Source organism: Onychomys torridus, chromosome X, assembly GCF_903995425.1.
Source record: "Onychomys torridus chromosome X, mOncTor1.1, whole genome shotgun sequence".
Lineage (NCBI taxonomy): Eukaryota > Metazoa > Chordata > Mammalia > Rodentia > Cricetidae > Onychomys > Onychomys torridus.
In genome coordinates, this window is record NC_050466.1 from 122868349 (window position 1) to 122884132 (window position 15784).

Sequence of the window (15784 nt, forward strand, 5' to 3'; positions counted from 1 at the left end):
GTTGACTAACTAGGTTGCTGACACATGTCTGTAATACAGAGAGATCAGGAGTTTAAGGTTATCTTCAGCTACAAACAGAGTTCGAGTCTGGCCTGAGGTGTGCAGGACTCTGTCTCCAAACACAAAGGAAGAAGAGAAGGAGGAAGGAGGAGAGGAGGAAGAGGAGGAGGAGGGGTGTGTGTGTGAAAGTTTTAGTTTTCATAGCCTTTCATTTGTTAGGACTATATGGAGACTGTGTTCATATTGTGGGGGAGGGGGCATGGTGGGGTGTGCGTACACATTCGTGCACCTACAGAAACCAGAAGAGAAACTCAGATGTCTTGCTCTAGCACCCTCTGACTGACTCCCTGGAGACAGAGTCTCTCATTGAATCTGGAGCTTGTTGTTTTGTTTTGTTTTGATGAGACTGGCTAGCCAGCAAGTGCCAATGATTCTCCTGTCTCTGCACCCCACAGGTCTGGGCTTACAGGAAGGCATATGGCCATGTCCTGCTTTTTCATATGAGTTCTAGGGACCCAAACTCAGGTTTTCATACTTGTGCAACAAGTGCACTTACCCACTGAGCCATCTAACTTCCTTCCATGCTGGACCAGAACCCCCTCTGTGTGTGTGTGTTTATTCAGTTTGCCTCCTTGATTAGTTTTTCAAGAACAGAAATATTTATCTTTTTGAAAAACAGGGTCTCACTCTGTAGCCTGGGCACTCCAGTCTTCCTGCCTCAGCCTTTTCTGTGTCATAATTAAAGTTGTGTACCACTGTACCTGATTCTTTATTACTCACTTTCTGTCTTCAGGGCCTGGCGCTAAATGTTCAATACACAGTATATGTTCAGTGAAAAAAAAAAAAAGATATGGGCCACCAGAAGGCTCTATGATCTAGGGGAGGCCTCTTCCTCCCTCCCAGCCTTGGTTTCCTTAACACCTGATGCTGGTCTTACTTGTTTCTGCTTTTGTGTGCCTCCCTCCCTCCACTAGGATCTTGCCCCATGAGTCCAGGAGTCTTATCTGTCCGTCAGCCATGTGTGCAAGAGGTTCTCTCTAAGGATTTGTCCACTGAACCCACAGGGTGGGTGTCTGTCTAGGCCAGTGTAACTACTTTGAAGGGCTGAAAGCCCTTCTAGGAGAAGAGCACAAATAGGTCACATGGGTTAACCTGGCCTGAAGTGTATGGAAAAACAACTCCCCAAACTTTGGAACTCAGCAGCTTCCCTTCATGTTATCCAGGAGAACAGGGGCTCTGCTCCAACATGTGTGTGGGACAACAATTTGAAGCTTGATGTTCAGCCCGTCAAAACCACACAGACTTATGTAACATGACCCAGTTCCTTGATTTTGTAAAGAAGGCGGGGGAGGGGGGTCCGACTGGGAGAAGAGAATGTAGTTATTTACCAGTTTCTTCCTAAGGGCAAAAAACAGAATGTTCAGCATTCAAGGGAGGGGCGGGAGTTGGGTTCTGCCTGAGTAATTCTTGCTCACTGGAAAGACGGGGTCAGGTGACAAACTTCCATAGCTAGGCCTGGCACCAAAAAGGGCCCTGCCCAGAGGCAGGGCAAATGCCTTCTTGAAATCCTAGTTTCTCCAGCCCTTTGTAACATTGCCCTGGTATCCCATTTCCTAGGCTGTACCTGAATGTTAGGTCTAAGCTGTAGGCAGGCCCTGCAGGGAAAATTGGAAGTAGAAGAGGTAGATAAGGAGCCCTTGAGACTAAATACTAAAGAGCCTCTGACCTGCTAGCTCACGAGACACACACACACACACACACACACACACACACACACACACACCCGTTGGTTTGCAATCCACCATCAACCTGCTTCATCTTCTAGAGTGCCGATCAATATTCCAGGTTTCACCACTGTGCCTGACCTTTGCTCTTTCTTACTTTTTTCTTCCTCTCCTTTTCTGGGACAAGGTCTAACTACATAGCCCAAGCAGGCCCAAAACTCAGCATGTAGCCCCAGCTCAGGGCTACCATGGCTTTCCTGCCTCAGCTTTCTAGGGACTGGGAAGACAGTTTTGCATCATCACACGCAGCCCCTTGCCTTTTTTTCTAAAGGTGAAAGAAACACGTCTCTACTTCTCTTGCAGGCTTGAAGCTTCTGAGGTAGGGAGTGCCACAAGGGAATTGTAGGAGACAACCAGGCCTTCCATAACACGCCGTTTTCTATTTCCTCCTCTGTATGGTAGTGACTGCTCTTCAGCAAGGTTGAAGACTGTTGACTCTGTTCTCCTAGGTTTGGGGAACTGGGTGTTATTGCATAATAATTTCATCCACAAACAGAGGAAATCCTTAAGACCTGAAAGAAAGCTACATTCCTTCAGGGCATGTGCCTGGTGTGATGGCCTTTGCCTGTACTCTCAACACTTGACAAAATGGAGAAAGAGAATGTTAAGTTCAAAGACAGTCTGGGCTCCACAGTAAAATCCCATCTCAAAAATCAATGCACAAACATACACTGGCTACATTCCCAGGGAAAACATTGCCCAGAAAAAACACGTCCTCACAACCCATGTGTCCTGAAGAAGGTTACAATGGAAAGGTGTGAGGGGTGGGAAGAAATAGGGTGTGACTACGACTCTCCAGGACTTTCTCAGCCATAAAATGAAGAGGCTTTTTTTTTGTTTTGTTTTGTTTTTTTCTGGAACCCTCACTTTGAATAACCAGCTTTGGGCTGAGAGCTGATTATTTTTTGTTTGTTTTGTTTTTGTAGACAGGGTTTCTCTGTGTATCTCTAGATATCCTAAAATTCACTCTGTATGGCAGGCTACTGGCCTCAGACTCACAGAGATCGGTCTGTGTCTGCCTCCTGAGTGCTGGGATTAAAGGCAAGAGCCACCACCGCCCAGCAAGAGCCGACTATTTTAAAGATGGCTACAGAAACCTTTAATAGGATAGTCTGGGCTCCCTGTCTCTAGAGTTCCTCTGATCACCTTCTGGGGCCCCCTTACTCAATCCATTTTTGGAAAACTATTCCCCAGCAGGAGAGACACTACTCCTATGTTGCTCAGGCATTCAGTCATGCCTCACAGCTAGCCACCCTCCCAACCCCCCCCCCCCTCACCCACCCACCCCCACTCCCCGCCGGCCCACTAATGTAGGCACTGTGGGAGTAAGTGTTTCCAGACCTTTCTGTGAAGCTCTTTTCTATGGTCTCTTCCTTTTTCTTCTCCCTTCTTTCATCATGTCTTGGTATATCTAAACTCCTGAGGGTCGTAATGCTTGTAGCCTCTCCAGTGTCTGTGTTCTCTGGTGCAAATGTGAATTTGTTCAGTGGTCATAGCGTAATCAGTTAAAGAAAGCCTTTCTTAGAAATAGGGGTGGACAGATCACCTTCTGGCCAGTGAGAGGTAAGCAAAAGTGTTGTGCATTATTTCTAGGAAGAGTTCTCAGAAGCCAGAATCCACTTTCCTTACTCTTTCTGCTGCCTTTGATGTGGATAGATTTGCCCCTACACGAACACAGCCCTTTTGGACAATGAAACAATTAGCTAACTATGGTGAGTAGCAACTTGGGAGGACTTTGAGTCACTGGAGACTTTATAGAAATGTTGTATCCACCCACCTAGACCGCCTATCTTCAGACTTCTATTATGAGAGGGATAAGTAAACTATCATTTAAAGGCATCTGTTGCTGGTGTTTTCATTATAACAGGCAGAGCCATTTCTCCAAAAGAGACAACACCTCCACACAGTTAGCAGATGTCTTCCAGGTTAAAACCTGGAGATGGGGAAAAGCAGACATTTAGAATATCTTAAAGGATAGCAGTGGGGACATCTACAGTCTCCCTTTGCAGTAACCCATTTAGACGCCTGCATCATATCTCTTAGGTTTATGACTGCATATTCCCAGTGCTGAGCCTGCTGCCCGAGAGACACACAGAACCAGCTCAATTCAAAGTCGTTGACAGGACAAACAGTTCATTGTTTTCATAACTGATGTGATCAAAAAGACCAGTTTATCCGTGCTAGTTGAAAGGCTTTGGGACATATTCCCCCATCCCACCACCATCAAAAAGCTTTTTGCCCAACCTCCCATCACTGGCTTCAGCATCCAAAACATGAAGCAATTTCTTTACTGATCAGTATGTGTCAGATACTGTGCTAAGTTCTGAGGTGCCCGATCTAGGGAAGCTCCCAGAGACACCAGGCACCAACAAAGCAGTAAATCATGCAATTGGGATATGAGCCATGAAGGAAATGACAATGGGGAACACTTCTTTGGAGAGAGTAGTGAGCAAAGATGAGAGAGAGAGCGCGAGAGGGAGAGCGCCAAGAGATAGGACCAGGTAAGTCTGTGGTAAGCAGAGTGGTCTGACAGGCTGCTGGATGGTTCTTCACAGACAACACATATCCGAAGTGTGTGAGGAGTAGAGAAAAGAGGGAGTTCTGTGGGGCTAGAGTTTCTCTAGAGCAGCAAAGTGGCATGTGGAGAGGCTAGAGAGGTCAGTGGAGGCTAGATCATGCAGCGCCTGTGTGTCCTGGGAAGGAATTTGGACTTTAGTCTAAATGTGATGATAAGCCAATGATAAGCTTAAGGCAAGGGAACGCTGTGATTTGATTTGGCATTGATAAGGCTGCTTGCTGTAGCTGCTACGTGGGATGGACAGGGTCCAGCATGGAAGCAGGGAGCCCCAGTGTGTGACGATGTGTGAAGCTGTGTGAGGGTAACTTAATCTATGGTGCCTCTCTCCCCACTCCATATATGCAGTTAGATGAGTGCTGGGGCTAGGACAGGGCTTGAACATTTGGGGATCCACAACTGTGCTGGTGAGAGTCGAGACTTTGATTCTAGTCTTATAGATATCAATGTCCTTATGAAAGGGACTGAGAAGGAAAGCTTTGGAGACCTGTGTCCAAAAGCTCAGGGGAATTCTTGCAACTAGACAGGTTCTGGAGGCACAGACAGGGAAATAGCATTTATGACCCTGAGAATAGCAGCTGGGCGTGGTGGCACATGCCTTTAACCCTAACACTCAGGAGGCTGAAGCTGAGCCCTGTAACTTTTTTGTTTGTTTGTTATTGTTTGCTCGGTTTTGAGACAGAGGCTGGTTGTATAACCCAGGCTAGTTTAGAGCCTATTTTGTAACCCACACTTGTCTTTCATAGACTGCCCTCCTATCTCAGCCCCCCAAGTCCTAGGATTACAGATGTGCACCACTCTGCTGGCGAATGTGTAGGTCTTTAAAGTATATGTAATCCTGAACTGAGTACAAAGTTAATCTACCCACCATGTTGAGGCATCTCTAGGCATTAACAATTGCTCAGAGAATTGTCATGTCTGCTATTAGAAAATACAGTGTGGAGCTAGGGAAGTAGTCCAAGGCCACATGAAACCTTGGGTTTGATCCCTAGCACTACATAAACGAGGCATGGTGAATCACACCTTTAATTCTAGCATTCTTGAGGTAGAGACAGGAGGATCAGAATTTTAGGGTTGTCCTCTGTTGCATAACCCGAGGTTAAAAAACCAAACAGATGGGGTTGCGTATTTAGCTCAGTGGTAGAGCACTTGCCTAGCAAGCGCAAGGACCTGGGTTCGGTCCTCAGCTCTGAAAAAACAACAACAACAACAAACAGACAGGAAGGAAGAAAGGAAGGAAGGAAGGGAGAGAGGGAGGGGATAAGAATGTGGAGTGGCATACCAGGAGAGTTGTATAGAGCCCTAAAGATGTCTTAACTGAGCAACTTGATAAGAACTTGATATGATGAAAAATAGAAAGTAGAGGCTGGGGCTGGAGAGATGGCTTGGGGGGGTTAAGAGCACTGACTGCTCTTCCAGGGGACCTGGGTTCAATTCCCAGCACCCACGTGGCAGCTCACAACTGTCTGTGACTCCAAGATCTGACACCCTCACACAGACACACATGCAGGCAAAACACCAATGCAAATGAAAGAAAAAGTAATTAAAGAAAAAAAGTAGAGGCTGGAGGTGGAAACTGAGTGCCCTAGAGCAAAGAAGCAATCCACACAAATCTTCCAGCCAGAGAGCTCCTCTGTGTTTGGGCAGCTGGTTTAGAGGGCTCCAACGGAAACACTTTGCTTGCAGCTTGTGAAAGTGAGCTCTAGACAAGCCAAGGCCAGGTGATGCTAGCCAATGCTGTGCTGTCATGGGCTGTGGAGAGACAGGGATGCACTGCAGCTCAGAAGCCCTGGCTGCCTTGTCCTGGAATACCTCTGTTGCTTCTGTCTTCCTCCAAGTGACCCTTAGGAATGTGTCCAGTTTTATGGGATGGCAGGGCTTATGATAAGGCCTCTGAAGGAGAAACGTCAGAAAGAACGGTTGAGAGATGGTCAACAAACTGTTTTCCCCAGCTCTTGCGTCACAACCAGCCTAGTTCCCTCTTGGTCTTTGTGCCTTCTGTTTATCCTTCTCTGCGGCCATTTCTCCCCAGGGTGGTGGCTCATGTCTATTCACATGACCTCAGCATTTCAGCTCTGATGACATGCAGACATGGACACATCACGTACTCCAGCCCTGGCCTTCACAGTTCTCTGTCTACCTGGTTAACAAGAGGATCTTTCCGTATGCAAATATTCTTAGCTCGGCTGGAAATGCAAAGTAGAATTCACCTTCTTTCTGAAAAGCCTTTCCAATCTACCAGACAACACTTTCACGGTGGGGGTGGGAGTAAGGTGGAGTAAGTGTTTCCTGGGGACACAGTACCAACTTAGGATACTGACTACATTCTGGGGGTGGATTGGTCATGCTTGCATGCCAATATGAATGTTCTTAGCACCAATGATCGGTAGCCTCCAAATTGGTTAAAATGAAGAAAAGCCTGGTGGCTCAAACCTGTAGTCTCAGCTGCTTTAGAATCTGAGGCAGGAGAATTAGTTGAGTCCAGGACTATGAGGAAAATCCTCATCTAAAAAGAGAAGTGTTGGTTACAAAGCTGGAGAGATGGCACAGGAGCAAGAGTGCTACCCAGGTTCAATTTGTAGTACTCACATTGCAGCTCACAGGTGTCATCACTCCAAAGAACCCAATGCACTCCAAGGGGACAAAGAATGCATGTGGCACACAGACGTACATGCAGGTAAAATATCCATACACTTAAAAGGAAGAAATAATTTTTAATTGGTCAAATTTGGATTTGGAGTTGCGTATCTGTGACCTAAACATTCAGAAAGTGGAGGCAGCACATCTTGATTTCTTGGTGATCTCGAGTTATATAGGTAAAAAAATTGGTTGAAGTCCTGCAGCAGTGGTAGAGGCGCACACCTTTGATCCCAGCACTCAGGAGGCAGAGGCAGATGGATCTCTGTGAGTTCGAGGCCAGCCTGGTCTACAGAGCTAGTCCAGGACAGCCAAAGCTGTTACGCAGAAAAACCTTGTATATAAAAATCACCCTTTAGTAGGAATCTTAAAGGTACTTGTTAATAAAGTCAAACCCAAGGCCAGTTATTGATTGGGGTGAATGCTGGAAGATCAGAGAAGCAGAACATGCCACGGCTATCTCACCTTGCTAGTTCCTCAGCTGATACTGTTTCCTCAGGCTGGAAGCTTCTGAGTCCTCCTCCACATGAATCTCAGCTGAACTGTGTTGCTCCAAAGACTGAATGCTTAACCAACCAAATGCTTAACTAACTACATGCTTTACTCCTCAGTTCCTGGTCCTCACGCCTTATATACCTTTCTCTTTCTGCCCCCACTCCCTGGGATTAAAGGTTGGGTTTCTGGGATTAAAGGCATGAGTCACCAAGTTTAGCAGTTTCTAAAGTGGCCTTGAACTCAGATCCGCTAGCTCTGCCTCCCAAGTGCTGGGATTAAAGGTGTGCACCACCACCGCCCAACTTCTGTTATGGCTTACTCTTCCCATTTTCTAGCCACCATTTTTGGCTTTGTTCTAGTGGCTGTCTGTTCTTGACCCCAGATATGTTTATTTTGGGGAACACACAATATTTCAGGGAACACAATACCCACCACATCACCCCAAGGGGGTTGGGGATTTAGCTCAGTGTTAGAGCGCTTGCCTAGCAAGCGCAAGGCCCTGGGTTTAGTCCTCAGTTCTGGAAAATAAAAATAAAAATAAAAAATCACCCCGAATCAATATCCATGCATCTTTGAGCTAGACTACTTTACTATGTCCTCTCTACCTGACTCATTTTGCTACCAAGTCATACTGACTTTTCACCTGGTAGAAGATCCTCCAAGTTTCACACAGTATAACATTACCAGCAACATGGACTTGTGAAATACGCAGGCTCTGCAGCCTGTGTGGAACTGCAATCTGCATTTTGAACTTCCGGGGAATCCTGATGGGGTGATTACAGACCACACTTGAGAAATAACTGCCTTGTATTGGCTTTGTCCTTTCCTTTCTGTGACCTGTGTCTTCATCCTTCCTTGGGCTGGCCCTCATCACCTGACACCTGGATGAGAACAGCAGCTGGCCCACCATTAGCCCTTGCTTGTTCCAGTCTCCCCAGCTGCCAGAACCCATCCTCTACAAATAATTCTTGCCTCACATCACTTCCTAGTCAGAAGCTTTCCTGAGACCTCTTAGATGCTATCTAAAGGCATTTGGCTTGTGGCCAGCCAAGCCAGCTTCCCGCCCTCCCCTCTCCTTCTTTGTGCACTCCCCATCTCACTGGGTCAGTTTTTTGTTTGTTTGTTTTTTGTTTTGTTTTGTTTTGTTTTTTTAATATGGTAGCCTCTGCTAGTTTGGGCTGATCGCCTTTCCCTTTCCTTTCCAACTCTCCATGTTGTACCCATCATTGAAACAGGAAACATTATATTACAGGGGAGAAATTAAGAAAACTATTAAGGCTGTTTATCCCATTTCTTCAGGTATCCATCTTGCCTCCTTCATATGCACAATTTGTGCTAGCTGTATGACCTTTGGCCAAGGGGCCTAGCTTCTCTGTACCTTACTTAATGTTCCCATTTTCTCATGGAATGTTTATTATTGGTGGCTTTTGGCTAGAGATTAAACCAGGCCTTATTTGTACTGGGTGTGCTCTCACACTAAGCTACACTGTGTCTAAACAGGGATCTTTCTTTCTTTCTTTTTTTGGTTTTTCTTTTGAGACAGGGTTTCTCTGTGTAGTTTTGGTGCCTGTCCTGGAACTCACTCTGTAGACCAGGCTGGTCTCGAACCCACAGAGATCCACCTGGCTCTGCCTCCTGAGTGCTGGAATTAAAGGCATGTGCCACCATCGCCCAGCTTAAACAGGGATCTTAAGAGGACACACCTCATAGGCTCGTGGAGATGATTTTAAAAGTCAATAAAATGGATTATAATGGTATTTGACATAAACTGTCATGTAAGTGATATGATTATTTGATCTTTGCCTCTTCCAGCCAGCTCCTTTCTAGAAACTATTTCTTCTTGGAATAGTGGACTGTTAGAGTCCCTGGTAAGGCCTTGACTGATTCAGGAGTAGGGGGGGGATTTAAATGTTCAGTGTTTGTATCTGAGTGGGTTTCTCTGCATCCCTCTCCCAGGGACTGGACTTTTTCTCAAGCTGTAATTGGCCTGCTAGGAGGAGAAAAGGTAAGATTTGAAGGCAAGAGTTTCCCGAATAACGATGATTATGTTAGTACAACTTCAAAACAGCACAGGAGCCAGTGGGCCCTGCACTTTCTTTCCTGCTTTCTCCTATCTTTCTTTCTATACTCCCGGGTGCAAGGGGCCCCGCCTCTCCCTTCACTCAGTCCCCACTGGCTCTCCAGGAGGCCTCCCTCCCAAGCAGCTTCCTTTGTGCTTGTCCTGAGCCTGGGGGCCTTGCTCCCTGTACCCAAGGTAGCCCCTTGTGTAAATCACCTAGTCCTACTATGTGCGTGCATGTGTGCGAGCCGAGCGTGTTGTGTGTGTGTGTGTGTGTGTGTGTGTGTGTGTGTGTGTATGTCTAAACCTAGCTAGCTAGCCTATGCATTACTGTTCTAGTATTCAAATGGATGTCTCTGCTTTCATGGATAAATACAAGCAATTCTTTAAAAGGCCACATTGAATTAAAAAATTCTGTTCTTTGCTTTCTCCCTCATCTCCTCCTTTTCCCTCTTCTTCTCAGTAAAGATTCAAAGTTCAACTACTATGGATTTTGACATTTCAAGGGCAAACTGCTGTCTCCTGAGGCCTGTGGGAACTCTGGGAGCTATAGAGTCCTCTGCCTCTCAGTTTTCTGGTCTGTTTAATAGAGCTAACCTATAGCTGCCTTGCTATCTGGCAGTAAACACAGCTTTGTCTTCAGGAGGGTCACAGAGCAGGGCTCTTGTGATCATGCCAGGAGGACTGCCAGGGGGATCGATGAGACAGTAGCTCAGAGGTCACCAAGCAAGTTGGCATGCCCAGATCCGAAGGATTATGGCTTCAGCTCTCGGTTTTGTTTTGTTTTGTTTTGTTTTTCCCCCTTGTTCTGGGTCTGATGGGGCCAGCTGAGCCTAGAACTTCAAAAGCCGTGAAAGGCCAGGAGCAATGTTTTTCTGCCTTTCTCCACCCTGGTTAGTTTTCTGTAGAGCAACAATAACAGAGTTGCTCCTGTGTGTGAATAATAAACCCCTAAAGTTCCTCTTATCTGGTCTAGTAACCGCTGTGGCCTCCAAGGCGGCAGTTGTTTGTCTCTGTTTAGGCGGGGTTGCCTAGGGAACAAAGTTGTTCTCTTTACCACTGACTGTGGGACACGTCCCCCCCCCCCACCCCCGTTCTTGTACAGAAAGTACTTTTTGACTAGGGAGGGAATTTGATGGGCTACTTTCTGCCCCTCATTTCCCCTCCCCCTCAGACCTCTTCCTCTCCTCCTGCCCCTCTCCCTTTTTGAGACAAGGTCTCATGCAGCCCTGGCTGTCTTTGAACTTCTTATCTGCCTGCCTCCATCTCTCAGGTGCTGAGATTATAAAAACATGTACCACACTCACTTCACCCACCTGCCCCCAGCCCCAATCTATAACACATGGATCAAACCTTCTTTATTCATCTGTTATCTTTCAGCTAGAAAACAAAGGTGTGAAGTGTATAGGTGTACTGAATGGTCTAAAAGCCCCTCAGTTTGTTTTACAGGGAAAGGGGTTTGGGAATGAGGATTGAGAAAAGCGGATCAGATGAGAGAGGGCTGCTTGAGAGCTGACAGGACAATAGCCCTCAGTTTGTACCCATGCCAACAGCTGTGTATTCTGGACACCATGACCAAACTGACAGTGTACACAATGAATTTGATATCCCGAGTAGCAAGCTGAAATTAGGGCTCAGGAGGCCAGCAAGCAGAGATGTGTAATGTCAGGAAAAGGTTCTGACAATTGGAAAAGAACAGGCATTCAATATATGTGAATGTGACAGAGAAGGAAGCATGTCATTTTGATTTAATTTGGGTCAGAATTGGGCCAAGTCATCTTGGTCACCTTGAGGCTTATGACTTAAGAAAAATGAAATTCTGTTCAACTACATGTGTCCAAATAATTGCTGTGTGTCCTACAGGAAGCCCAGGTTAAATCAAATAAGTGACATAGGGGTGACTGACTCCCTTGGGAACACATTAGGCTCCGAATTGGGCCAGAATTAAGTCCAATCGAGGGTGCATCGGAAGACACAATGTTCTTCCACAGTTAGTCAGACGAACTGTAGAGAAATGTAGACAGGGAAGCGCAGTAGTAGCCCCTCCGATGTGTAGCGGGAAGGTGCAACAGCCTTTGCCCACACCGCTGCTGAACTCTCAGGACTTGTGGAGAGCCAGCAATTGAAGGCATCTTTCCCTATGTGGGGTGGGAAAGCAGACTAAAAGAATACAGCTTTGCCACCTCACAGTCTCCTTTTTCTCACCAAAACACACTTTTACTTTGTCAAGTTCAAGGGTTCCAAGTGGACTATTAGAATGCACTATGTGGTTACAGTTTCAGAAGCATGAAGAGGCCCAGCTATGTTAACTGGGCTCCTCTCTTGTTCCTTCAGAAGTATACCATACTTGTTTCTTTGGGGCACTCTTGGGGGTATTTTTCAAAATTTCTCCTCAAGCTAAAGTTGGGTATCAATAGTCACTCATTCTGTAGCTCATATAAAAGAGCAGGGCGGCAGGGCGGTGGTGGTGCACGCCTGTAATCCCAGCACTTGGGAGGCAGAGGCAGGCGGATCTCTGTGAGTTCGAGGCCAGTCTGGTCTACAAAGCGAGTTCCAGGACAGCCTCCAAAGCTACAGAGAAACCCTGTCTCTAAAAAACCAAAAAAAGAGCAGGGCAGATTAGGAAGGCTATGTTGGGTGCAAATATTCCTAAGAGCTGTGTGACTTTGGACAAGTTACTTAAACTTGCTGAGTCTCAGCTTCCTTGTGTGGACAGAATTGTATAAGAGCACAAGCATGTTCTTTATGTAGCGACTATGTGGATGGCACACCATCATAGATGCAGCATAGGTCTGACCCTTCTCAGGTGTTCAATAAATATTGGACAGATTCAGCAAAACACTTTGCCTCTATCAAGTACCTACGCAGTCTATGTATACAGTCAGACACCAAATTTATTTTTAGAAAAAAGAGCAAAGTTTATTGAAATTTCAAGCTACATCTGAAAAATCAAAATCCAAATCCTGAAGACATACAGCAGGATAAGGTGTCAGAAAGTGGAAAGTGTTCACTGTCACAGAACCTCCTTACACAAACTTCCTGGGTATATCTCCCAGCCCCCCAAGGGATCAAAACTCTCCTCCTCTTATCCACCACAGGACTCCATCCTTTGATTAATCCCAAAGTTTCCCATAAGAACAAAAACAAAACAAAACAAAAACCCAAAACAAAAAATCCCCTAAAAACAAAAAACCCAAAACAACACCAACAACAAAAACAAAAACAATTAAAAAAAAAACCTTCTCAAACAAAAATGTGAAGTCCAAACTGATCTTCTCTCAACCCCATTCTATGTAGTCAGCACCAATGAATGGTGGGTTTGGCATTCAAAAGAGGACTTCACGTGTCTTCAGTGGACAGATGGGAGGGTTGCAGCAGCAAGGCATCTGTGGCTGCATTGTGAGGCTGGTCCCCCTCTCCCTTCTTTATATCTTGAGACTTAGTTAATCTAAAGGACACAGTGGATCAATTTGGTAAATTAGCACAGTCAAAAATTTAGCTTTAAGAGATAAGGGACCAGTCAGTACTCCCAAAGCTGATTAGGCCCTTCAACATGTAGGTGTATGTGTATATGTATACATCACTACACTAAGATATATCTAGCCCTATGGGTATATATATATATATATATGCATTTATGGCTATATAGAAAAACTATGCCAATACTAACCAAACAGAACTTTGTAAGCGGTCATCCCAAAGCTGTAATCCCACACTGGGCTGTGCACAAAGCCATGCATTATACTATATTAACCAACAGAAGGCTGACTTGGCTCAATCTCTCCCATCTCTGCCCCTGCCTGGGCAAGACAGAGGAGAAGAGAGAGGTTGCCTCTGCTTAAAACACAAGTGGCTTCTTCATAGGAACAGTCGTTGTCAGATGAAGCTGTGGAAGATGTCCATGGAAATGAGAAACAGACCCCTTATACTTTCTGGAGCACACTGGCATTACATCTCAAACTACTTTCGCCTTTGCCAGCTGTAACTAAGTTGCCCAGGCCCTGGAAGCCCCAGGGCCCGGTAGCACGAGAGGCTCACTGGCTTGGGGTTACTAGGCCCCATGCAACTCAGTCTCCAGAGACCTGCTCTTTGTCAGGGGTCTGTCACTGAAGTGGACCCAGATGGCCATGTCCTTGGGACATCCCTTGGCACCAGCTATGTTAGGTGAAAAGTTCTCCACATGAGATGACGCTTGGGGAGCCAAAAAACAAACTGGAAAGAACTAGGTAGAACAAGTTGTGGCTCTGCCCACCCTGAGGACAGAGCCACTTACACCGCAGAATCACCAGGGGCTTCTGCGGTTTCTGGGGCTTCAGGTGCTGGCTCTTCAGGGCTCAGCCGGGACTGGAACTTTTCCAGCTGCTCCGGGCTTGCCAGGGTCTTCAGGAGGGTGTTCTCACGCTCCAGCTGGGAGTTCTTCTCCACCAGCTCACGGATCTGCTCCTTTAGGATCTCCACCTCCTCTCTCACAGCATACATCAGATGATTCTTCACTAGATCCTGCCATGGAACAAAGCTATTTGTTAGCCATCACAGCCCTCCGTAGCACTATCACCCTGCTATCTGACCTTTATGCCACCACCATGCAAACCTCACACAGCATACTGTGCCTGAAGCTGGTGTCTTCATGCCCTCTTCTCTGACACACTTAAGACTCCTGTTTAGGAGAGCTGCAAGATTTGGGCCATGCCAGGGTTGGGAGTCTAACTCTGTTCCAGACCCTCCAAATTACTAATGACTTTCAAGTCTGACTAGGTTAAGACCCTTCTTAGTTTGTCCTGCTGCTGGCACAAATCTGGGGGAAGCCTACAGTGCACCCATATTGCTGATCTGCTTTATAAACATTCACCAACAATATGAAATTGTTACCGTCAAAACTGCCATCTATTTTGGCATTTTTTCCCCTGCACATAACCCAGTTGGTCGAGTCCCAGTTGTCTCGCAGACTCAAATAGGATACATGAACCTTGTTCGGGGGAGGGGGGAGAAGGGGCAGAACTTTCCATCCCCTTTGAATTTACTGAGGGACAGGGAACTGTGACATTAAGCTCCACAGCACAGTTGAGTAGCTTATCACTACTGCACGAAGTCCCAAGCCTCTGCAGCATTTTGGCTGTTTGGTGGAGTGTGATCTCTACCTAGTTAGAAGCAGGCCAGCAAAAGGGTGGGGTGCTTTGCTTTCTGTTTCCTCCCAACTCCTGACCCTAGCCCAGGATCTGCAGAGGCACTGCAGTGCAAATGCATCCAATGAGCTCTGGTCCCTGCCAACTGCAGGAGACAGACAAATCCAAGAGTCGCAGCTCTCACCTTGCACCACTCAGGAGGGAGCCAGAGGCTACTGCAAAGTCCTGGGATGGAGGAGGAGTTAAAAGGAGGTGGTGCAGTCTGGGAATGTCCTAAAAGGCATCCTGCTAATTGTACTCTAAGGTCTCCAGTGAGGATGGGAAGCAGGCAGTTATTTTCCTTAGGGTCCTCGCTAAACGCTTTTGCATCCACCCCCTCAGACCTGTCCCGAGTTACATAAGCTGCAGCTAAGTCAGGGGTCGGTAATGACGCAGTGATGCCACTCACCATGGCCTGCTCAATCTTGTTGTCTAGGGCCACCACGCTGGCTCCGGAGGCACTGCCAAGACAAAAAGCAAAGCCACCCATTACTCACTCTAAGTCCAAGGCAGCTATGGCCGAAGTCCTCCATCTGCCTGGGTCTTCCTCTCTCCAGCCTCCCTGGCCTGAGTTCCAGGCACTTTAGTCTTTAGGTCCCTCTCCAGCCCCTGCAGGAAGCTGCATTTCTCTAACCCCCCTACCCTTGCTTGGGCGCCGCCCAGAGTTCCAACGGATTGGAGCCCAGTGCGGTTTCTGAGGCGCCAGCCTGGGCCTGAGAGGCCTGCTTTAGGGCGATTTGCAAACAATAGAGCGCGTGCCCGAGGGAAGCCCCCGCTGCGGGCCCCAAAGGTCTCAGACAAACCTACCGATCTCCGAACCTAGCTAAGAATTCCTTCTCGATTCAGAAGCTTGCAGCCTTCTCCCAGACGGTGCAAAGGCAGCCCCAGCCCAGCCTAGCTCGCCTCCCTTTTGCCTTCACCGCGCAGCAGCCGCAGGGACGCTCCGCCGGCGGATCCCAGCACGGAGGTGACCCCCCCCCCCCCCGCCCTGCGTCCCCTACTCCCGCCCCTTCCCAGGATGCTACACCACGGGGAACAGGGACCGGTGCAAGGCTAGCGAGCTCTGAGATCC

General features: G+C 47.1%; 1 protein-coding gene across 6 annotated transcripts in view; it reads right to left on the minus strand.

Moving 5' to 3' along the window:
• Positions 1-12750: 12750 nt before the first annotated feature.
• The window catches only part of Tsc22d3 (TSC22 domain family member 3), a 60689-nt gene continuing 57655 nt past the window's right edge, over positions 12751-15784 (minus strand). For 5 of the 6 annotated variants that reach the window (XM_036175042.1, XM_036175041.1, XM_036175037.1 and 2 more), the window contains 2 exons: positions 15122-15173; positions 12751-14050 (listed from right to left, as the gene is read on the minus strand). In XM_036175042.1, the coding sequence (XP_036030935.1) occupies positions 13820-14050; positions 15122-15173 (283 nt within the window). In that variant the 3' untranslated portion in view covers positions 12751-13819. Of the gene's footprint in view, positions 14051-15121; positions 15174-15519; positions 15675-15784 lie in introns of those variants that run through there. The other variant, XM_036175040.1, reaches the window with a different exon arrangement.